We start from the raw sequence: 24,119 nt of genomic DNA on the forward strand, positions 1-24,119 counted from the left end.
GTGGGGGGCACCCTACTCGATAGAGGTTGACATCCTCGGTATCGAGATGGTCCACGCATCGGATCCAGTCTGTGGACCATGTTGCCCCCGGGGGGACGGACATGGTCCATGGATTGGATCCGGTCAGTGGACCACCACTAAGGGATTAAATATTTCTGGGATCACCGTCATCGGGGATCCAATCCGTGAACCATGTGAGCCCCCGGGGGCCCTCGTCGCCCAACGGATTAACCGTTTTCCGAATCACCGTCACATCGGATTAAACATTTTCCGGGACCTTCGCCATCGGATCCAATCCATGGACCATATGCCCCTTCCCGGGGGCCCTCCCAACTCGACATGATCCATGGATTGGATCCGATAAAATCCCCCCGTCGCCCATCGTGTCATGGGGCGCCAAGACCCCATGCCAAGAACATGTATAGCATGCGTTACGCAGGATACCCCTATCCGACTTCCAAGCGTGGAAGTCGATGTCGCCCCTGCACCTATATCTTGGCCCTAGGCGAAGAAAGTGCTTGTTAACCCATCTGGACAGCTTCCGATGCTTTGATAGGCGCCCCGGAGTTTTCCAATACCGCCGGCAATAGCCAGTCGAATCTGGTGGAGGCCCGGATCTCTGGACTGACCTGTTTACGAATGTAGTAAATATGAGGTCTTGTGCCGACGCCGCTGTTGTTTTTTTACTCTACTTTTCTATTCCAGACTAATCTCTGTCAAAGGATCCCTAGAGCTTGTACCGCGTAAGCATTTGCTTCAGCGCTGCTCATCCAGCTTATTAGAATTAATGCAGGACAAAAATTTCCTATCCTAGAAAATATTTTCCACGTGACTAGGTTGCACAAGGGCCCGCTGAAAGTTTTCCTGCGGCAGCATGAAAAACGAATATCAATGGAGCTTCTCTCACCCCCTCCCACTTCACCAGACCACATTTTCAGGCGGAGGATCGATATCTCGGGAGATGGATGTGCACACTGGCAGCAGGGATCAATGCCAGGTAGCTTTGAATTAAAGTATCTCGCCGAGAAGAGCACGTGGAACTCGATTTGCCAGAAGCACTGACGCATACTCAGTACTCGTAAATACCCCCCGAATGTTTTGTAACTTCCATTGTATCGAAACCAAAGAAACTCCTGCGAGGCACAAGGCCTCATCAGACACAGACCGATACCGTGTAGCTCGGATAGCAAAACCGGAAAGCATAGTCGCCTACGGCTCCGTCGAGTTTCCTCTGATTGAAAATCTGAACAACCAAATGTATCGAGATTGATATCCATGGGGTCGGGGCCAACCCGGTGGTTTGTTCATGAAGTCCAAATGGGCAACCAACTCTTTCATGTCGCATCTGCGACCCGGGGTTAGTAGCTCCAGTCCCAATCATAGTCCTGCATTAAAAAGAACGGGTCGTCCATCATCGAATCTGGAAAGTCGGCAAGAGTATTGTCGTTCTGGCCCATGGTCTGATCTGAAGCCGGAAAGGAGCTTATATTGAAGAGATTTGTGGTATGTGGTTGCGACGTGACTAACTCATTGGTTGGAAAATACTGAGAAGGCGTGGTAGTATCGGGTAGTGGTGAAACCATTTCTGTAAGTGGATTCACGAATCCTTGTGGAATCGGATTCATCTCGCCTTTTTCTGCACCAAAGTTGGATTGCTGGGAGTTGGGTGAGGACAATCGCGCTTTGACATTGTCGACGTGCTGCCGGGCGATGACAAATAATTCGCCGATCATGGTGGCGAGGAACTGTACGATCGATCTGTCTTCCAAAGTGATTACTCTGTTGAGGCATCCCAGTATCCGCTCCATCAGAATCTGGTCTCCGGCAGCCCTTGGGTCAAGAGGCGATTGCAACATGTGTGCAAATAAAGCCAGAAATGCAGAAACTGGAAAGTATGGCGCTATCCAGATGAGTTTGTTGCGAGGATCACTCCAGTCATCCAGATAAGTTACAGAAAGGTGTAGTATAGACCGTGCTGAAGCTAGGCAAAGCGAATACGACGTGTGACCACGATCACTCCTCTTTGCAGCTGTCGAGGGGTTTTCCGGGGAACCACTGCCACTGTCAGATTCCACATCAGCAAGCCACAACTCGTGATGCGCGTTGACGCGGTGGATGGCTGCCAAACAGTGATAATATCCAAAGTGAAGAACGATAATGGGAAATCTGGATTCTGGGTCGCACTGTAGTGAATGTTCCGGTCTGACCTCTATCGGAAAATTTTCCTTCCACTCTTGGAGCTCCGCGTCTAGTCTGCTGATTGCTCGGAGTCTTTCACTGGCCGTCTTGACCCGTGAACTAACAGCATAGAGTTCCTTGTACACCTTGCTTTCGATAATGGCCAGAGTGCACATGCGTTGAAAAGGGTAGAATTTGTTATAATTAATGGAGGGCAACGATATAGCAATTTCTCCCTCGCCGTGTATTTCTCCGGAAGGAGGTCCGAATCCAATGTCGTCGTCATCAATCGCAGAAGGCCGGCCAATACGAGTTGCCAGATCCTTTTCGAGGATATACATTATCCAAAACACTCGTTGACGTTGCTCGAGCTCGACTTTGGAAAGACCAAAACCTGGAAGCCATCGATGCAGACCTAGAGAGGTGGCGAGGCGTGCTGCGATCCCGATGAGGGCAAAGGCACCTTCAGGATTCATTATGGCTTGCATGACAAAAGCCTGGCGGGGTTAGCCAGCATGAAACAGGTCCGTATATGGGAGGGGAAATCGATCTTACCATTCCAATCACTGTCTGGACGCCCATGAGGTCAGTGTCTAGAAATATGATGTCCAACAGGACGGAGCAGGCGTTCTTGAAGAATCTCCAGGGCCAGTCTGACATATCGGTCGACATGAAAGGATCGCGCGTCTGAATATCTGTGCGGATTGAGGCGGTGGCCGTGATACAACCAATGGAGAGGACGACATTCAACACGCCAAACCAAGACCGTTTTGTTGGAGGGTTATTGGAGTATTGTCGCTCGAAAAGTTCCCAGAACACGAACCGGTCGAAAAGAGGAAACGAGGCATTGAAGCATTTGAAATAATCTACACATACTTGGACTTAGTAGAGATGAAAATTTCCCAACATTTCTCCACTCACGGTTGACGAGGTATGTTGTTGCTTCCTTGGATGGGAGGTCAAATCTTGCCGACTGATCTCCGTCCCACTGATGGCCGATCCTAAAGGAGGCCCAAAAAGGCCCTGCACGCTGGATGGTTTGCAGGATAGTTTTCATCCTCATCGAGCCGGTTTTTCGTTCAATCCATGCCAGTCCTCGGGGAGAAAGAATCGAAAATCCCGACGATGGCCCTATTTTGAACAGGTCTCATTAGCAACTTCGGTTGACTTCGAGTTCCAGCCGTAATGAGGCTTACCAATGTATTTCTGCTCTCCTGTCTCATTTATCACCAAATTAGCAAGCTCTTTCTCAATGACAGAAGGAGATGCGCTCCGTGCGTCCACGGATTCTTGACGAGGGGAACCTTTAACATCGGCGGGCGCTCGAGGAGGCGGTACGGAACTAGATTGGAGGAGAGCTTCCATTCGTTGAATCCGGGATTCTATGGAATGAAGAAATTCGGCTCTGCAACAGGGTGGTGTTTTAGCGCCGATCGCACTGACTAAAGGCGATGGGCATTAACCTCTTCATTTTGGTGGACTTTCTTTCCAGCGGCGTGACAACGCATTGCATCTCCCGTGGTCGGCAGTTTGAGCATTGATGATTATCACCCTGTCTGTCACATTTGATCTAGTCATGTCGATACTGCGGTGAGTAAAAAGGCCCAAATCACCGCCAGACAAGGCACGAGAAGCCGACATCTAGTTATGGGGACATACCTTCATTCGTCGGCACAAGTCGCAAGAAATTCTGCCTCGCCTTTGTTTTCCGGCACCGGAGGGCTGCATGATTAATACCGGTCTCCTGGGATATGATGGAGCTGTGATCTTGTCCTCTTTTGCTAGATTGGCATTGGCTTGGAAGTTCAGGGCCGAAAGCGCATATGTGGGGGTCAGGGCGACGCTCCGAGACGCAAGGGTGCCAAAACAGCGCAGGAGAGAGCGCGAAGAGTTCGATATCGATGTCCCAGAGGGTAACAAGAATTTAGATTCAGATATGCAAATGTCATGTGCGGGAAGGAGAATTTGCCACTGACCATCGGGCCATCTAGGCAGGGCGAAAGACGTTCGTACAGCGAATACGCGAAAGCAGGGTGGTGATTCGCCCGTATTTTGATTTCACGAGAAAACCATACCGGTAGATTTATTTGGAGCATAAAATAAAGTTTGACGTATCGGTACTGTAACGGCCTTTTTCTCATTCCGATGCACCGGGACACAATCTCATGTTTTGCTCTCAAGTGTTTCTCTTCGACAAGCAATCCCCATAATGACTTCTTATCTCCATTGGCAATGATACCATTTTCACGAACACCCCCCTTCTTCGGGCCCTCTTCGTTCCATTCTCCGCCGACACCCATGGCGCTAGAGCTTTTCAGAATGACAAACGCTTCAACGGCCCTTCGCAACCAACGGTGATGCTATATCTTCCCTTCTCTTCGCTGATCCTCCTTTCACTCTGTTCAGTCCCTCATGTTCATCATTCACGCTCTCCCCCCGTCTACCGGCAATTCCATCCACCATGAACGACAACACTCCTGACCAATATTCCAATGAATCAAAGGATGCGGCTGTGGTCGATGGACAAGTTGCCTCACCAGACCATCGTGGGTTGTCCAGGGAGCCGGGATCAGATCGATTTAGTGACGAGAAATCAAAAAATCATGGCGGGTACCCTACAGCCAAAAATGACCGGCAAAAACCCCCCAACCCGGCCAATCCAGACATTTCGACATCGGACGAATCTCTAGGCGTGGAAAGACTCCACCACAATCTTCGTGAGATGTCACAGTTGCTCCAGAGCCAAAACCTTCCAGAGATGTCGTCTCGCTCGTCTATTATGTTCGCCAACTTGTGCGCCCGACAGGCAAGGACGGGGACATATGCTCAACCTACTCTTGGCAGCATTTTCCGAACCCCGGTCACCCTCGCAACGTCTCTCCTATCACGGCAGCGAAAGCCGGAGAGGATCATCCTTCAAGACGTTAGCGGCGTGGTGAGGGAAGGTGAAATGTTGTTGGTCCTGGGCCGCCCTAACAACGTCGTTAGTACATTTCTGAAAATCTTGGGGGGACAAATAAAAGGCAGTCTACGTGTAAATGGGGAAATCAAGTACAATGGAGTGGATATCAACACCTTCATGGCTCGTTTCCGAGGAGATTCGGTGTATACACCCGATGGTAAGTACATCTGCACGACGTGTCATAGATCTAGGCTGACCGACAAAGTCGACGTTCACTTTCCTCATTTGCTTGTTAGCAATACATTGGACTTTGCGTCCGAGACCAAGACGCCTCGGGCCAATCTGGAGGGCCGGGCCCGTTCCCAATTGATGCGGTCCATGACAAACATTTACACCAATCTCCTCGGGCTTCAACATACTCTCGACACCAAGGTCGGTGACGAGTACGTCCATGGAATCAGTGGTGGGGAGCGAAAGCGAGTTTCTCTGGCTGAAGCGGTCAGTGTCTATACCTCGACGCGTCCATCATATATCGAGCGTTTCTTTTTAACGTTGTGTCACACAGCTCGCTACACGATCGTCGGTTACCATTTGGGACAATCCTACACACGGCCTTGATTCGTCGACGTCTCTCGAATTCATTCGTGTTATCCGGGCTATGACGAGAATATCCCACAAGACCATGATTGTGGCCCTGTATCAAGCGGGCGAAAATCTCATCAAGGAGTTCGACAAAGTGACCTTGCTCTATTGTGGCAGTCAAATCTTCTTCGGGACCGTCACAGACGCCAAACGATACTTTGAAGACATGGGGTTTGTATGTCATCCGCAGCAAACGACCGCGGATTTCTTGACTGCAATCACCGATCCCACGGCGAGACGGGCAAGAGATGGTTGGGAATTGAGAGTTCCCAGATCTCCAGATGACTTTGTGAGGCTTTGGAAAGAGAGTTCCCACTACCGCCAACTGCAGAAAGATTTGCAAACATACACCGAAGATCTCAGCGATGAAAATGTCGAACTCGAGAAATATGAAGCTTACCATTCCATAACAAAGTCCAAACACCAGAGACAGAGAAGCATATACGCCACCGACATTCCCACTCAGTTCTCTGCCAACCTCCAACGGGCATTTTTCCGATTCATTGGTGATAAAGCCTTCCTCGGAGCCATGGTTTTCTCGGCAATATACATGTCTCTGATCATGGGGAGCCTGTTCTTCGATACATCCAATTCGACAAACGGTTTCTTCTCCAAGGGAGGTGCTCTGTTCTTCGCCATTCTCTTCAACGCCCTGCAGACCTTAGCAGAGATTGGCACTCTGTACGGACAGCGACCCATTATCAACCGTCAAAAGGCGTACGCCATGTACCATCCATTTGTCGACGCGTTGGCCTCTCTCCTGGTGGAATGGCCGTACAAGATCGTCAGTGTCAGCGCCTTCGACATCGTGGTCTATTTCATGGTTGGCTTGAAGCGAGACGCCGGAGCATTTTTTATCCTGTGGCTCACCACATACCTAGGCACTCTGACCATGAGCGCCTATTTTCGATCCATTGCGGCCGTCACAAAGGCTCCAGAATCTGCAATCGGCGTGGCTGGAGTTTCGGTGTTGGTATTCGCCATTTACACAGGGTACTTGATTCCGAAGCCGAGCATGCATCCGTGGTTCAAATGGATCACATACATCAATCCACTCGCGTATGCCTTCGAAATACTTATCGCCAACGAGTTTCACGACACGTGGGCACCTTGTGCGAGTCTGGTACCATCAGGCCCGGGCTACCAGAATGTATCGCCCGAGAATCAGGTCTGTGCGGTAACAGGATCAAGACCTGGACAAGCGCACGTAAGCGGCGATGACTACATTGAAACATCATTCGATTATCATTACTCCCACGTATGGAGAAATATTGGGATTCTGGGCGCCTTCCTGTGCGGACTCATTGCGATATTTGCCCTTGCCACCGAGTTCATATCCTCGTCGTCGCATCACAGCGAAGAGCGACTGTATTATCGAAGGGGACACGAACCAGCACAGCCAGAGAGAATGACTCCGGATGAGGAGATGATTGATGGCTACAAAGAACAAAGGACGCAAACTGCCCTGACAGAAACAAATACCAATACCTCGGAAATAAAAGACTTCGTTAAGAGCAGAAACGTTTTCTCATGGGAAGATATAACGTACGACATCACCCTGCCCGATGGCTCTTCTCGAAGATTACTCGACAAAATGACGGGCTACGTCAAGCCTGGCACTCTCACAGCTTTGATGGGAGAGTCTGGCGCCGGTAAAACAACGTTACTTAGAGTTCTTGCTGAGAGAGTCAACACTGGCGTCGTCGGCGGACAATGTCTGGTCAATGGCTCACCGCCGGGTCGGTCGTTTCGACGTATGACTGGATACGTGCAACAGCAGGATGTTCACCTCTCATCCGCCACTGTCCGAGAAGCGCTGCAGTTCTCAGCCAAGTTACGCCAACCAAGGGAGGTTTCTCTTGCCGAAAAACTTGACTACGTGGAAAAGGTCATTGAGATGCTCGAGATGCAAGATTTCGCCGAAGCCATTATCGGCACTCCCGGAAATGGATTGAATATTGAACAGAGAAAGCGAACCACCATCGCAGTCGAGCTCGTGGCCAAGCCTGAAATATTGCTCTTCTTAGACGAACCGACAAGCGGTCTTGATTCCTTGTCGGCCTGGTCCATTGTTCGTTTACTGAGGAAGCTGGCAGATTCTGGACAAGGCATCCTCTGCACGATTCATCAACCTTCGTCTATCGTCTTTGAGCAATTCGATCGACTGCTCCTGCTTGCCAGAGGGGGGAAGCCCGTCTATTTCGGTGAGATCGGTCGACACGCCCAGACTGTCATCAGATACTTTGAATGGAATGGCGGCACCCCTTGTCCTCCCGAGAGCAATCCTGCAGAATACATTCTCGATGTCACCGGGGCGGGTGTCAATACCGGTTCCGAGCCTAAATGGGATGAGATATGGATGAAGAGCGAAGAACACCGCCAGGTGCTTCAAGATATCGAGACACTGCAAAACAAGTATGCCACGGATCAAGAAGCAGTTCAAGCTCGAAATGGAGTTTTCGACGGTGGCTTTGCAGAGTCGTGGTGGACCCAGTATCGCGCTGTACAATCGAGGCTCTATCTGCATTTCTGGAGAACACCTCAATATGTCATTAGCAAGATCATGGTCAACGTGTTGACTGGCTTGTTTCTCGGATTTACCTTTTACAAGGAAGACAACTCAGTACAAGGACTTCAGAACAAGGTAAGCCGTCGTCACACTCGGATTTCCCAAAGGTGGTATTTTAGATCTAATTGTTACCAGTTATTTGCGGCCTTCACATCGTGCATTATCGCTATGCCCCTGATGCACCAGCTGCAGCCCCAATTTTTTAGTCTAGCCAGTCTCTTCACGGCTCGAGAAAGGCCTTCGAACATGTACCACTGGAGCACTTTCGTTCTGTCCAGTCTCATCAGTGAGGTCTCCTTCAATCTGCTGACGGGCACATTGTTCTTCTTCCCCTGGTACTTCGGGATCGGGTTCTCTCGCGATTGGCCGGGCTCAGACACAGCGTCAAGGGGCGTCTACATATGGCTCCAAGTCATGGCTTTTGAAATGTGGTTCTCGACCTTTGCAATCGCCATCGGCTCTTTGGCACCCAATGCTCAGACTGCTTCGGCCCTCGCCACGCTTTTCGCCTCCTTTGTCGTCGCCTTCAATGGGGTCCTCCAGCCTCTAAGCCAGCTACCGGAGTTTTGGCATTTCATGTACCATCTGACACCTTACACTTACCTTCTCGGTGGCGTGGTGTCGACCACCCTTCACGGCGTCCGCATCGTCTGCGAGCCCAAGGAAATCAACATCTTTCAACCTCCCACTGGACAAACATGCGGGGAGTATGCTGGTGCATTTGCCCACGTGAGTGGTCAGTTGTTTAATCCGGATTCGACTTCGGATTGCGAATACTGTCGCTACGCGACTGGAGATCAGTACCTCGAGACACGCAACATGTATTACAGCGAGCATTGGAGAAACCTGGGCATCATGCTCGCGTACGTTGTCTTCAACGCCGGCATTGCCTTCATCATCTTCTACCTTGCCAAAGTGGCAACATTCCATGTTCGAAGATCGATACTGTCGCTGATGAAAAATAAGAAGAATAGCCCGACCGAGACCACGGCGAGCTTAAAGGCATGAAATGGGTGAGTTTTGTTGAGCGTGTGGGGGATACTGGATGGATGCCGAAGAGGCTCTCTCTCCTTTCCTTTTCAATCATAGACCCCCCTCTCTTTTATTTTCGAAGGCCTAGTGGACCGCTTTTCGGAGTCTCGTCGGCTTCAGTCAAATGTATGTCAGGGATGGTCGATTTTGCGACGCAGCAAAAAATGCTCCCGGAATGTTTTATCTAGATTCTATACTGGTAGCATTTGGACTTTCATCGGCCGCAGCTGGAAAGAGGAAAATTAGGAGCCAGAAGAAGTCCATTCGCCCGTAATCCGTCGGCCATTTAAATGCTTTCATGTCAAGTTTGGGTGTCGTCTCTGCCCAGCCATACATAGCGTACCGAACAATCAATGCGAATGATTCTGTCCACAGCACCCAGCACACTCGAAAGTAACGCATGTATCAGTGATCTCGTGGACTTCAGCTCCCAAGTTCCTATAAATTCTTGGTTCATGCAACATTATGCGGCCAAGATACTCAAGCTACCCATTGGGTCCCATGCTGCACAAACACAGGCAGCTATTGAATATCTTTCGGAAACCGGTAAAGCTTGATTCTTTGAAAGTATGCAACTAATTATTGAGAAATCCGGATACGAGCGAAAGTTCTAGGACGCCGTCTTTTGAGGATCAGAAATGTAGGTCTACAGCTTGGATCCGTAAATATATTCAGGTCGCCCCTCCCATGCCTAAATTTAATTGAACGAGACATACGACTCTTTAATATCCACTGGTTGCTGCGTCCTTTGACAGTCCGATGTCTGAGGTGGACCTGGTAGTCGTCGGGGCAGGTTCTTCAGGCTTGATCGCTACGTACACCTGGCTAAAGTTCAGCCCGGACTCGAATGTGATTATTTTCGAAAGCGACACCGAGCTCGGCGGAGCATGGAGTCGCAACCGTGTCTATCCCACCCTGACAACACAAACGCCAGTGGGCATGCTAGAATACTCGTGCTTCCCCATGGAGCAGCCGGAGAAGACCTTCTACGGGCTGTTCTCTGGAGAGCACAGTTGCGAATATCTCGAGGCGTTTGCTTTGAGCATGAAGTTCTCGGGAAAGAGCTTGAAAGAGCGAGTGAGGTTCTCATCTTTGGTGACGAAGGCTCAAAGACGAGAGGGGATGTGGGAGGTTCATACCGTCGATGGACTGCAGGCTCGATGCCGGAAACTAATTGTGGCGACCGGAGCGACATCCATCCCTCATTTACCTGAGCTTCTGAACCAGCCTCAGCCTGTTCCCGTTGTTCATTCCAGAGACTTGGCCAGAAATGCAGAATTTCTGAGCTCTGACGAGGTCCAGCATGTGGTTGTCATCGGTGGATCAAAGTCATCGTTCGACGCGGTATATATGCTGATTCAAGCCGGCAAGTCAGTCTCATGGATCATCCGCCCTGGTGGACATGGGCCCGGGCTTCTCGCAGCGCCAGAAGGTGCAGGACCGTTTCGAAACTCAAATGAGATCCTGTCACTTCGACTAATCTCCAAGACGAGCCCCTGCGTCTTTGAACCTGGTGACCGGTGGGTGCGGTTCTTCCACCGATGGCGATTGGGTCGGTGGATTTCAAACGCTATTTGGAGTCACGTCGATTCTCAGTGGAAAGGTCCTGCCAAGTATGATCGCAGCCAGAACATGTCCAAGTTAAAACCAGATCGATCGGCATTCTGGGGTTCAGATAATGTTGGAGTGCGAAATACAGTTGACCTCTGGGATACGGTTGCAAAGGCAAAAATTTACCGCGACGAGGTCGTTCGAATCAATGAGAAGTCTGCAGTCCTGTCATCCGGTGAAATGCTGGACTGCGATGCGGTGGTTGCGTGTACAGGATGGGATCTGTCGTATCCAATGTTCTCGAAAGAGGATGCCCTTGCACTTGGCCTACCGATGTCGGTCAGAGATGTGCCACCCGAGAACGTGGAAAAGTGGAATAGCTTGGCGGCCGAATCACCTGTACCGGTCCATTGCTCCCGTCGAGGACGAGGATAGGTCAACGGCATTTCTAGGCCAAGTAGGAACGACGCAGAGTTTCCTGATCGCAGAGATACAAAGTCTCCGGGCGGTTGCTTACCTGACGAATGAACTGAAGCTTCCGCCCGTAGAGAGGAGGCGAGAAGAAGTTGCTTCGAGGATCGCTTGGCGACGTCGTCGATATCTCTCGGATGGGCATGTCATTATATTTGACCAAATTCCTGTGAGTAAGACATTCGAGAAGTTTGAACCTATAATACTAATCAGTGAGTGCAGTACCAGTCCATGCTAGTCCGGGATCTGGGTCTGAAAGACTCGCGAAAGGGTGGAGGTTGGAGGGAAATATTGCGACCATACTATCCCAAGGACTACTCCGGTCTGATGGAGGAGTATCTGATGTCCCGTTCCGTGAAAAGGTGAAGTGAACGGCTGTCAGAATCTTGTTGAAGGATCATTCCTTGTCTTTCCGATAGGCAGGCATCAATTAATGGGATGGTGGCATTTGCAAATACCCGTGTTCCCGTCTCCTCAGGCACGAAAACTCGGAAAGCATAAGCTTGCATTCCGATTCCTGCCGAATCAATCTTGTAAAGTGACCGCGCTAATACCTTTAGGCCAGTCGACGCTCTTCGATTTCAAAAGTTCGTGAGGCTGCAGAGAGGATATACGGAGAGGGGGATAAACATTCAGGCGATGCAGAGGCCGTCAGGAAAGTGAATTTCATTATTGATATGATTGATATCTCCCGGGGCCGGCATTCCCCTTCCGGCAACCCTCCGAGACTGCTATTGCAGGGACTCAAAACGAGTCAAGACGTTGAGATGATGTACCCTCAAATATGCGCCGATTCAATCTACCACCTCGATGAATGTTGAAATGGGTATCTCGGAATTGTTGAAAGTCGTGATAACATGCATTATTTGTCCATCTAGAAGAGACCGTCAATCTCGCCGATCTCCGGGTCCACGTCCACATACAGATATCCTGGAGCGGTGGGAAGGCCAGGAATCGTTTGGATATCAGCAGCGAGTGCATACAGATATCCGGCACCAACTGCCAGCCTTACATCCCGAATTGGGACCGTGAATCCAGTCGGTGCACCCTTCAAAGCGGGATCGTGGCTCAGTGAATACTGAGTCTTTGCAATGCAAATGGGCAGGTTGCCAAATCCTTGTTTTTGGTACATGTCCACCTTTTTCTGCGCCAATTCGCTGAATTCGACTTTTCCCGCGCCATACATTTCCTTGCCAATTTTTTCGATGCGTTCTTGGACGCTTCCTTCTAGACCATAGAGAAGTTTGAAATCCTTTGGTTTTGACGAAGCTTCAATCACTGCCTTCGCCAGATCGACAGCACCGGCGCCACCTTCGGCCCAGTGACTTGCAGGAACAGCTGCTTCAGCTCCAGCAGAAAGTGCCTCCTCTTCGACAACCTTGAGTTCAGCTTCAGTATCTGTCTCGAACTTGTTGATCGCGACCACGACCGGTATTCCGTATGATTTTGCGTTTGCAATGTGCTTCTTCAGGTTTACACAGCCAGCCCGCAGCATTTCGATGTTTTCTGTGCGATACGCTTCGGGCAATGATGCACCCGCTGAAATTTCGGGACCACCGCCATGAACCTTTAGAGCGCGAATTGTAGCGACTACGACCACAACATCAGGCACAAGACCGGAAGACCGGCATTTGATATTGAAGAATCTTTCACCTCCCATGGCGAAATCAAAGCCCGCTTCGGTAACAACAAATCCAGCTTTGGCTTCATGATCTTCATCAGGTTCGGTTCCGGCCAGTTTAAGAGCTAGTTTATCAGCTAGAATGGAACTGTTGCCGATACTGATATTGGCGAATGGTCCGGCGTGAACAAAGACTGGAGTTCCCTCCAGGCTTTGCATGAGATTGGGTTTGATTGCATCCTTCATAAGAGCAGTCAAGGCACCGCCGGCGCCGATATCGTCACAGGTAATGGGATCACCGGCTTTGGAGGCCCCGATCACCATTCGGCCAAGACGTTCACGGAGATCTCTCAGATCGTTGCTCAATGCAAGGATGGCCATACATTCACTCGCCACGGAAATATCGAAAGCCGTTGCTCTGGTATGTCCTTTCTCCGTTGGTGCTTGACCGATTGTTATGCCTCTCAAATGTCGGTCATTGACATCGAGCACTCTTCTCCAAGTGATCGTCTCAGGGTCGATATCGAGTCGTGCAAACCGGCGGATTTCCTCTTCTGTCAAGTCATCTGGGTCGGTCTTATCGATCCCGAGCTTCTTGAGTCTTCGGAACATGATAGGAGCGAATTCGCGTTTGCCCTTTTTACTAGGGACCAATCTTTTGTACAAAGGCCCATCTTTCTGTGTCGCTTCGTGGAACATACGTGTATCGATGGCAGCGGCCAGGAGGTTATTCGCAGCAGTAATGGCATGGATATCACCGGTCAGATGAAGGTTGAACTCGTCCATAGGAATGACTTGACTGTAACCACCGCCAGCGGCGCCACCCTTGATCCCAAAAGTCGGGCCCATACTGGGTTGTCGAACATTGGCGAATGTCAGTCTACCCAAATGTCCTCCCAGAGCTTGCGTCAGGCCCATGGTGGTGGTGGATTTTCCTTCACCTAAAGGAGTTGGGGTGATACCACTGACCAGAATGTATTTTCCATTCCGACGATGTTCCAGTCTCGATAGCAGCGACAGATCAACCTTAGCCTTGTAGGCACCGTATGGCTCCAACTCGTGGGGTGCAATGCCGACGTCAGCAGCAATATCTGTAATCCGCCGAGGATGCTGAGCCCTTGAGATTGCAATGTCCGAGGGCACCGGCTTCTGTAGCTTGATTCGAAGGGGAGCGATGTGCCGCGCTTTAAGCCTTTCGAAGTAAGCAGAAGCAGAGTCGACAACATTTTGCATAAGCATGGCGACCGTCATGGGACCCACACCGCCCGGGACGGGGGTTATTCGGGAAGCAACCTCAACAGCTGTCTCAAATTCGACGTCTCCCACCAGTCGTTGCCCCGAGTTCTTCGAGGCGTCGGGAATGTAGTTGGTGCCGACATCAATGACTACCGCACCTGGTTTCAACCAATCTCCTTTGACAAAGGCCGGTTGACCCACCGCGGCAACCAAAACATCGGCTTGTTTAACCACATCTTTCAAATTTTCCGTTTTAGAGTGACAGATAGTCACTGTCGCATCGGCATTCCTCAGAAGATAGCTGACAGGGCTTCCCACAATGTCACTTCGTCCAAGAACCACCGCTCTCTTGCCTCTGAGTTCCACATCACTCTCGTGCAGCAAAGCCATGACTCCCTTGGGTGTACATGGGACGAAGAACGGCTTCCCACCTCTTTTCGCCAGTTCTCCAATGTTGGTAGCGCCAAAACCGTCCACGTCTTTCTCATCGAGAACGGCGGAGGTGATTGTGTGCTCAGAAAGGTGTTTGGGAAGAGGCAATTGAACGAGGATGCCGTGGACCGACGGGTCATTGTTGAATTGAGCAATCTGCTGCAATAGCTCCGGCTCCGAGATGCTGGATGGGAGGTGAATCAAAGCACATTCAATACCAGCTTCCTCAGCGGCCTTTAATTTCATTCGCACATAGGTGCTTGAATCTGGTCGATCCCCCACTTGTATGATTTTCAAACATGGCTTGTATCGGGGATTCCCCTTTTGTTTCTCTTGGATTTCGGCTGCCAACCGCTCTCTTATCTTCTGGGCAATTGCCTTCCCATCGATTTTGTTTGCCCTCATGGTTCTTGTCGTACTGGAGAAATATCTTGGCTGTAATGACGATAATTGCGAGAAAGGTGCTGCTCGTGAGACCCCACTGAACAAGATACAAGTCGGCCGGAGGGGGTTTGGGGAAGGAAGTGGGCGGCAAGGAGCCTTGCGAGCCGTTGAAACGCCTCTTCTATTCCAGCTGGGTGAAGACGCAGTTCTTGTGGTTGACAGAACTACGGAAGAAGGATGAGTAAGTTGAGAGGGTGATATCGGAGGACGGAGAGAACGTTTGGGGTAAGGTAACTGACAGGCACCAGACGTACTTGGATACGGCGCACTAGATAATCTGCTGGCCATGTCAGAGCGCTCTGCTCCGTAAAAAATCGTCCCGGTGACCACGAGGAGTGGTTATCCCCGGTCTTCAAAGTATAGCCATCATTGAAAGCCGGGTAAAGGTTGAAACGAAGCTTTTTTTGCCGTTAAGAGAACATTTTGCGACATGACTCACTGAAGCAAACCTGAATGACTCGTGCGGCAGCGAAGTCTTGGCGATCATTTTCCCACATCGGCGATTCAGACCATTCTTGAGGAACATAATTCATTCTCGACCCTATCGCATAGCCAGCCTTTCCATTCGGAGAAAGTCGAAGAAACTCGAAACCCTTCATATCTGGCGAGTGTTTTGAACTATTCAGCCGGCAGGAAAATACCGTCCCAGAGATGAGGCCGACACTATTGCAAGGCCATGTAGGCTCTTTTGATCGACGGAAAATAAAATTTTACCGGATCTACTGACAATTTGTCCAGGAGCGATCGCTCAACCAAATCAAATACAATAAAGATGGCGACCTTTTGTTCTCGGTGGCGAAAGATAAAGTGATTTGTGCCTGGTTTACCAGCAATGGAGAACGATTAGGAACATACGGTGGTCATCAAGGTGCCATCTGGACAGTCGATGTTTCTCCCAACACCGTCCTTCTTGCCTCCGGCGCGGCCGACAACACAATCAAGTTGTGGAATGTTCAGACTGGAGAAAATGTCAAGACGTGGGAATTTCCAACCGCAGTCAAACGAGTGGAGTTCAGTGAAGACGGGAAACAGTTGCTGGCCGTCACAGAAAAGCGAATGGGATACCTGGGAACAATTGTCGTCTTCGACATTCGATACGGAGATGATCTCGCCGATCAGACCAATGAGCATAGCCTCAGAATTACCTGTGAGGACAGCAAGGCTACTGTGGCAGGCTGGAGCTACCTGGACAAATACATTATTTCCGGCCATGAAGATGGAACAGTCACACAGTGGGATGCCAAGGTATGGACGATTCTGCCTCGTTGAAAACTTGGTATTCACAAAAGGAACAGACTGGAGAAAACTTGATGAGCGTGGAAGCGCACGAGTACGACACCACAATTAACGACCTCCAATTCTCGCCAGATAGAACTTATTTTATCACCGCCGGCAAAGACAAAACTGCCAAGGTTAGCCCGCTTTTGTCCCCCAGTTCTACCCAACTCTGCTAATATTACCAGATCATATCCTCTCGAGACCTCAGCATCCTCAAGACCTATGTTGCCGACACACCTTTAAACACGGCCGCCATCACTCCCAAGAAAGACTTTGTCATTCTCGGAGGGGGCCAAGCCGCAATGGAAGTCACCACGACATCTGCTCGTCAGGGCAAATTCGAGGCTCGATTCTACCACAAAATCTTCGAGGATGAGATTGGTCGAGTGAGAGGTCACTTTGGCCCTTTGAACACCATTGCCGTTCACCCACAAGGCGTTGCGTACGCCAGTGGTGGAGAAGATGGCTACGTCAGAATGCACCATTTCGACAAACCCTATTTCGACTTTATGTATGAGGTTGAAAGGGAACAAGCACGGAAATGATTTTGATCTCTCTTCATGAGATCCTTGATGGAATGAGAATGTATGACAGCATAGCCAATGAGCGCACAAGCATCGGTGGCTTGCAGAGAGCAGCTGTAAAAACGGCGGACGATCGGTAGTGCGGCGATAGAGTGCTGTTGATTACAGACAACAGGAATAAGCTCACCTGCACATGTCGCATTTTCAGCTCGGCGTTCTGTTGGCGATGTCCACATCGCCAAGTCGCATGTCATCCTCGACGAGAATGTTACACGAAGAGGTTGCGGGACGAAGGAACGGGCGCTGATACGGGGATACCGATAAATGGATTCCTCTTCTGAGCTTGTTTTCATGCTTCTCAATGGCACAAAGCTAACCACTAGAGGTCAACCCTTCGGGGCATTCTAATTAAAGCCCTTGACATAGAGATCCACGGCTGTGGACTCGATCGGGTCAATCCATCACGGCCATGGACTTCGAGATGATGGATCCAAAGATGGACCTCGGTCATCATCAAAATGAGGATATTTCAATGAATTTCTGCGCCGAGCGCAGCCGCCACGAGGCTGAGGTTGTCAACATCACCCGCTTGCGCCGGGCCTTTTCAACGAGGTTCATGATCTAGAGATGGCAAGCAGGCCACAGGATGGAATATTCTTCGCCACCACCTGCTTGGTCAGGCACGGAACGACATGGTCCAACAGAAAATTTTCACCGTTCGTCCCAAAATAGTCTTCTTTTCAATAGAATATTCTGCGCACAGATAATGCCTCACATTGACTTCCATCGTGTCAGAACCTTGTATGGGTTCCTGCTCGAGCAATGACGAAACATCTTACCTGTCGAAGAGCGTTGATCCGCTCGGATTAATGCGGCTTGGATTCCTATTCAACCTACTTTGCCGTTTAGAAATTGCAGCCTCCCAAAGTTGCGATATACATAATTAGGTCTGTAAACCAGCATGTTTGTTTCCCACCTATACATCTGTGGACATTAAACGCATCTCCAACTAGCGATGGCGGTAGTTGTTGACATAGAGACAATACCACCATCCGACCATAGATGGGCGAGACGAACCGCCCAGTCTCGTTTCGGTTCGAGGCACAGTTGAACCATAAGAGACCGGATCTTCTTGGTTGGAATCCTCTTGATCTGGAAACCCGGGCACAGCTGATTGCTCGATATGAATTCGTCTTTCGTCTCAACATTGTCAACATTATCATGGTGACTGTGAGAAAAACTTGAACTCTTTGACGACACATACAAGCTCTGTAGTCTCCTCGATGGAGTTATCCAGGAGTTACCAGGAGTTGTTGTAGTGGTAGTAAATATGGAAGCATACAACTTCGGGAACTTGATTGAGGTGCACAATTCCCCCCCTCCTTATTGTGTATAAACGACGTCTAAAATGGAATGCCGATGAAGTCATTTAAGCCCTTGTAATGAACAGCCAAGCAAATTTGAGCCGAGCAATGCGAGAATCTGGATCTTGTATGACCTTAAGAAGCCGACGCGGGAGGACGTGGACAAATATGCAGGATTCGGGAGTCTGAGGGTTCTATGTAGGTGGTGGTAGAAGAAGGTTTCCGGACTCTTCTTTGGATGTGAGGTACACACTGTACGCCCGTCTCGATAGTACCATCCCTGACATTTGTTGTCGAGACATATGTCTGTCCTGATCACCTTGAAACTCGCATTCAAGAAGTATATCATTTTCATCCCAACTGCTATAAATTGTCAAACTAAATGCTTCTTGAAACCCAAGCGCAACAAAGCTTGATGATTTGGGGGAATGGAGGCTGTTCAATGTCACCCAGTCCAAAGCAAGTAGTACGACCATGTTCTCCATAGTCCATTCGCGTTAGATTGGTAGGACTCGATAAGGCCTTGGAAGCCCAGCGACTTTGCTTGTTGCTCCAGAGAGTTCTCGACGACACATCTTCCCCATATCCACATGCATTGAATTGGCGTCGGAGTGGTTGAAGGTGACTTTCAGTCCAGCCGAGTTCGGGGGTGGCAGTCTCCTCGATATACTTCGGCCGTTTCTCGGGAGATTCTTTTGGAAGTGGCGGGCGGCGCCTCCGGGTCTGGATCTTGTGCTTGAGTTTCGGATATCAATCGCGAATTGGTAAAGCTTCTGGATTATTGCAAAAACATCTGGCCACCGGACCTTGCTCTGAGGAGGTGGAAGAGAACTGTGACAAGTCATCGGCATCGACGGACTCAAGAGATGCTGCAGCAAGTTGAGATGACCGTGGTGATATTGGGTCTGCTTGAGCGCTTGTCTTCGTACGATCGGCGTCTACCTGAAGAGATGTCGACCACAGCAATGGTCAGTCTCCGCGAAAACACCGTTGACTCATAATCCACAATCGCTCAGGGCCTCGGGATAGTTCTCCCAAGAGTGCTTCGCCAGATCATATTGGCTTGAGCGTCACGCAGCCGATAGTGGCTGGTAGCCCACAGGCGAAACCTTTGATATTCAACTCCGATATCACCAAAATTGGATTTATCATTGTCTTTCTGGCCGTCTCCATATGTGATCTAGTCAAAGAGATCAAGAATGCGGATTCCCACTCGCGAAACGACTTGGTGGGGCTAGACATGGCCATGGATGCTGTCTTCTGGTCTAGGACGCTGCACACCCAAACAACGGATTGTGTATTGAAAAATGAAGAACCCGAGAAAGGGGCCTGCTGTCATCATGAAAGACTGAGATCCCAAATAGCCCGAAATTGGTGGTCCTCGTCATTGATGAGGGCTTGTACAGTATCGTCGAGGCCCCATCCAAGGTCAGCATGGTGTATGCAGTAGGCGCACGAATCAGCATCTCAAGAGATCTTCAACTTCTCCTTCAGCCTCATTTCTCGCACAGCTCATGTATTTGAGTCCCAGGAAGCCGCCCCCGTGATGTGGCATTGATATACCCTGAGCGGCCGTAGTGGAAAATGTCCTGACTGGGTGTTGCTAGTCTTGTATTGGCCATTGTGCCTGTCGTTCTGTCGACGTCGGATGATGCTTTCACCTAAGGGAAGCGTCTTGACTTCGCTATGAAGCAAAAAGGGCTTGGAGAACTGGTTACCAGGCGGGACCAGTCCAACTGGAACACTCAGTGTCTTCATCAATGACAGTGGTGTGGTGGATCGATTGCAGACACAAGCAGCCAACAAATGCCAAGCCATGTGCCTATCACGAGGCTTCATGTAGCAAGCTTACACGCACAGTGTTTGCACACTGCATCCAATAGTGCTCGATTGCCTGAATGCTTGGATTCTCACCACATTGTGTTGCATCCCGATGATGGAATTGGCCCAAACGAATTAAAAAATCATGTAGCATGGTCCGAAGGGAGCTTCACATCTCAGTCGCTGTAGACACTTCATGTGCCTAATGGTGCTGAACTGTCATGGCAAATTCAAAACCATCCAATTCATCACACACGTCAGGTGATGAAGGGTGCAGAGTACCTCGAACACAGCCTCCATCTGCTGAACAACGTGATTTCAAATATCAAACTTCCTTCTGCTGTGCATTGCAAGAGTTCTGAGACCGTCGACACATTCACTCTTTCGCATCTCCTACGGAGCAATTCGATCATCAACCCCCCCCGGCTATGGCGGTACTCGCGCTCCAGCCGGAGGAATGTTGGACGAAGGACTCCATAACATTTTTTCCATCTCGCTAGCAAGGCGATATATTACACCGGCACCTTCTCAAATTCCCCAAAGCCTTCAGAGTAATTCTGCAAGTGGTGTATACCAACGCGCCACGGCCATTGACGCCCTTTTGGGACTGGGAGTCCTCCTGCTGGAAATCGGTAACCAGAAGACGTTTGAAGCATGGCTGGCGAAGAATCTGACATGTACGTGCAAGACGCGATCCGTACGGCTTCCGGCAGCGCTCTGGTGATAACAATGGCAGCTCCCAATCTGGTATCCTTCGACAAGTACAAGGTCACTTTGAACGACGCGCAGTTTAGAGAGGGCAGTATGTCGCGAGATTCTTGAACCTTGGCATCAAAACGCGACGGTATGGTAGATTACACTTCTGGTCAAAGGTTGTATGTAATTCGGAGATCGAAGATTACGGTCACGTGACAATGTCACATGATCTCGGCAGTGTCTTCCTGATTTGGCGTTCTTATCAAATACTGCGTCTTTCCCCACATTTTTCTCCTCCTCGATTTCTCCCTCAGTGCCGCACATTTTCTCCTCTTTTTCCATTCTACATATGATAGTCCGATAATGTGTGGATCTACGGAGCTCGGGCTACCTGCTAGCAGTTATTCGTCTTGGTGTGTTGAAATTTAGTCCACATGACGACGGTGTGAATGTTCTATCATTGCCATATTTATCGAATTCTCCTCGATCTTATTCCCGCGACCACACTTGACCATTGGAGACCAAGGACCTGACTTTAGCAAGTCATGACATATGTCATGTGCTCTCAGTCAAACATACTCCGTCGTATTCGGTGCTGATCTCCAGATCCTACCTATCGCATCAGCTTTCTGGTCTGCCCACAATATTTCTTTTTGGGGACACTTTGCGTCAAGTCAGCCCGCGTCAGCCTGATTCGAGCTCTCACAGAACGGTCTATCTGTGAAAACCCCTGCTCTGGTCCCGAGTCAATCATTCTCTTGCATTAAAACGGGCGCTTGCTTGGAATAGTTAGTGGTTAGTTGCAGTCATACCCCGTTGTTCCCAAGTGTCCACTGCTTCAACACATCGTTGGGAATATTACCAAAGGAACTGCTTGGGAGCTTATGGGTCAGGTCTTAATATGACAAAGTCCCTTCGTGACCTGGAGATTTAATTGAGACGTAGTGCGGATAATCTGGACATTAGAATTTCGCCGCCACGAATCCGACGATTCCCTGTTGTCGAATCCGACTTCCACCAACCCCAAGATGGCGACTAAAACGGATTTCTCAACTCCTGATATTCCCATGTCTGAAGCTACCTTCTCCATCTCGGCATGCACACAGATCAATGCCCCGGCGAGCCTTGTTTTCCGCACGCTCCGCAATACCGAGACTTGGAAAGACTGGAATCGTTGGATCCCGCGAGTGACGATAACATTCCAACCTGACGACGAGGACGATGCTACCTTGGCCGAGATAGAAGAACTAGTCCGCAATACATCCATTGCCGTGAGTTTCGACTCGGACATTACGGACGGAGCCATCATGCCTGATAACCCGGCACCGAGGAGAGGGAGTATGGCCCGTGGTGTCATTGGCGCTGAAACAGGAGGGGCCAGCCTCGCGCCACCGGGCTCTGGCCATCATTCCCGTCCGGTTAGTCCGGAAGGCTTACCTGTCACGCGGCAACGATTAGCCAGCAACGCCAGCAGAATGTCCGATAAGTCCCACACCGAGACAGCTCGCTCCAATTCGACAAATGGAGTCTCAGCGGCGCCAAATTACCAAGCTGCTCAAGAAGCCCGCAAGGTCTCTGTTGCGTCGGGCCGAGAGCCGCCTCCGACGAAGAACGCCGTGATGCTTGAGTCGCCGGACCACCCGTCTGTTCTGATGCCGGCGCCGGCAAACACAGCATCTACTGCGTTAGCGGTTTCCAACAAAGCAACTCGGCGGAAAAGCGGCGCGAGCCACTCCCACCGACGGCAACTGCACATCAACGCACTGTACGGCGAGCCGAGCGTGCGAATCCAAGTCGGGACGAGAATGACATTCCACGTGAAAATGAAGCTGCCCACGAGCCAGGAGACACGAGACTTGAACGTCGTGGTGACCGAAGTCTCACGACCAGATGACCCGCTGGAGGAGCAAGGACCGGGCAAACTGGCGAGAACTCAGACTCATACCCTATCCAAGTCCGGAGTGTACCGACTTGTCTGGGCGATGGCGAACGGCTACAACCCGCCCAAGTCTTTCCCGAAATTCTTGCTGCAGGCCCAACGAGTGCACGAGATCCGGCCTATCGTCACAGGCGATGGCAGGGAAATGTGCGAGTACTGGGACTGGGAAACGCAACGGGGCCTGCTGGCGAAGAAAGTCAAGAAAGATTACGCTCAGTACATGGAGGAGAGGATGATTGAGTGGGGAAGGCGTCTGGGAGAGTTTTGCGAAAGTATGGGTGGAGCTGTTGAGAGGAGAGATTTCAGTGTCAGTTGAGAGTCGAAGATTGGACAAAAAGGGCCAGTTAGGCGGTAGGGCAGAAACCCTTGCATTTGAAGAGATAATCTGTGAGCTTGGGTGTCAAATTGTGTTGGCCTTTCAGCGACCCTGCGTATTGACGATCTCTGATGATCAGGTTGAAAAAAAAAAAAAAAAAAAAAAGGCCAGTTTGGACACAGGCCCACATAGCCAGATACATATTTAATTTCCAGATATCCAATGTCGAAACTTGGTTCTCCATGGCAAATCGAAATTCGTGCTTAACAGCAGGAGATATATCTTCCCGTAGACTCCTCAATTTGCACATCTGCCTTTACTCTATCCCGGTCCTATTCATATTAGTGAAGTTCCCATCTATGGTTCTCATCGGTGGGTGGTCTAGGACCCCGGCATACACAGATTCCTGACCTTGCTTTCTTCCTTCCACCGCATGGACAAATGACGAATTCATCGTCTCGATCCATTGCGTGGTGCTTGGCTTACTGCATTTCCAATCCTTCAAGACCCGCCGAACGGGGAGTGGATGGGTAATATTTCCGGGCTCTACCATTTCGGTGACGATCCCAACAAACGGCCAGTAACCAGCGACACAGCCTTCTTCAGTCCGGTTGCGTATTACTATCGGGCGTGAATCATCCTACGAGAATGGGGACCTGCGCTTGCAGATTGGGTTTTATCCGGGCTCCGGCTGCCATACGTCACACATCGCAGCCTTGCCATTGCTCCTGCCCCTTTGCCAATACCGGGTGTACGATGCTCCGGCTCCCCTACCGCTTGAGGGTGTGCTCATGATGGACTGGTATTCTTCTGCAACGAAGCCGGTTGGTTACACCACTACGTCGAGTTCCAAGATGCCTCATGCCCCATGTTTCTTCGCTTTCCGTGTGTGAAATCAGGCTTATGCCCCAACCGTTTGTCCTTGTCGTATTTGGCCCTTATTGATTCTGACGTCATTTGGTATCCAAGAAGAGCCAAGGATTCTTTGCTATGATGGCTCGCCGATGCTGTAGCAGAGGATATAAAGACTATCTGGGCCGTGGAAGTCGTATGAAACCTTGCCACGCTTGAAAACGCATATATCAATTTCGGTACTTGCGTTG

The 24,119-nt window shown here is 50.2% G+C and overlaps 6 protein-coding genes across 6 annotated transcripts; 4 read left to right on the forward strand and 2 right to left on the reverse strand.

Moving 5' to 3' along the window:
* Positions 1 to 1,358: 1,358 nt before the first annotated feature.
* On the reverse strand, positions 1,359 to 3,543 carry Z518_04830 (uncharacterized protein; the record flags this gene model as incomplete). The annotated part of the gene is made up of 4 exons (XM_013418536.1): positions 1,359 to 2,675; positions 2,734 to 3,044; positions 3,100 to 3,309; positions 3,375 to 3,543. The coding sequence occupies 4 exons, from the start codon at positions 3,541 to 3,543 to the stop codon at positions 1,359 to 1,361; spliced, it is 2,007 nt and encodes a 668-aa protein (XP_013273990.1).
* Positions 3,544 to 4,639: 1,096 nt separating this feature from the next.
* Z518_04831 (uncharacterized protein) lies at positions 4,640 to 9,299 on the forward strand (the record flags this gene model as incomplete). The annotated part of the gene is made up of 4 exons (XM_013418537.1): positions 4,640 to 5,297; positions 5,346 to 5,578; positions 5,646 to 8,366; positions 8,427 to 9,299. The coding sequence occupies 4 exons, from the start codon at positions 4,640 to 4,642 to the stop codon at positions 9,297 to 9,299; spliced, it is 4,485 nt and encodes a 1,494-aa protein (XP_013273991.1).
* Positions 9,300 to 10,082: 783 nt separating this feature from the next.
* Z518_04832 (uncharacterized protein) lies at positions 10,083 to 11,711 on the forward strand (the record flags this gene model as incomplete). The annotated part of the gene is made up of 3 exons (XM_013418538.1): positions 10,083 to 11,292; positions 11,363 to 11,514; positions 11,568 to 11,711. The coding sequence occupies 3 exons, from the start codon at positions 10,083 to 10,085 to the stop codon at positions 11,709 to 11,711; spliced, it is 1,506 nt and encodes a 501-aa protein (XP_013273992.1).
* Positions 11,712 to 12,219: 508 nt separating this feature from the next.
* Z518_04833 (uncharacterized protein) lies at positions 12,220 to 15,039 on the reverse strand (the record flags this gene model as incomplete). The annotated part of the gene is made up of 1 exon (XM_013418539.1): positions 12,220 to 15,039. The coding sequence occupies one exon, from the start codon at positions 15,037 to 15,039 to the stop codon at positions 12,220 to 12,222; it is 2,820 nt and encodes a 939-aa protein (XP_013273993.1).
* Positions 15,040 to 15,729: 690 nt separating this feature from the next.
* Positions 15,730 to 16,901, forward strand: Z518_04834 (eukaryotic translation initiation factor 3 subunit I; the record flags this gene model as incomplete). Its single annotated transcript, XM_013418540.1, has 4 exons — positions 15,730 to 15,756; positions 15,817 to 16,323; positions 16,374 to 16,490; positions 16,542 to 16,901. The coding sequence occupies 4 exons, from the start codon at positions 15,730 to 15,732 to the stop codon at positions 16,899 to 16,901; spliced, it is 1,011 nt and encodes a 336-aa protein (XP_013273994.1).
* Positions 16,902 to 21,789: 4,888 nt separating this feature from the next.
* On the forward strand, positions 21,790 to 23,016 carry Z518_04835 (uncharacterized protein; the record flags this gene model as incomplete). The annotated part of the gene is made up of 1 exon (XM_013418541.1): positions 21,790 to 23,016. One exon carries the CDS (start codon positions 21,790 to 21,792, stop codon positions 23,014 to 23,016), a length of 1,227 nt encoding a protein of 408 aa, XP_013273995.1.
* Between the last annotated feature and the right edge of the window lie 1,103 nt (positions 23,017 to 24,119).

This window comes from Rhinocladiella mackenziei, assembly GCF_000835555.1.
Source record: "Rhinocladiella mackenziei CBS 650.93 unplaced genomic scaffold supercont1.3, whole genome shotgun sequence".
In the NCBI taxonomy this organism is placed as follows: domain Eukaryota; kingdom Fungi; phylum Ascomycota; class Eurotiomycetes; order Chaetothyriales; family Herpotrichiellaceae; genus Rhinocladiella; species Rhinocladiella mackenziei.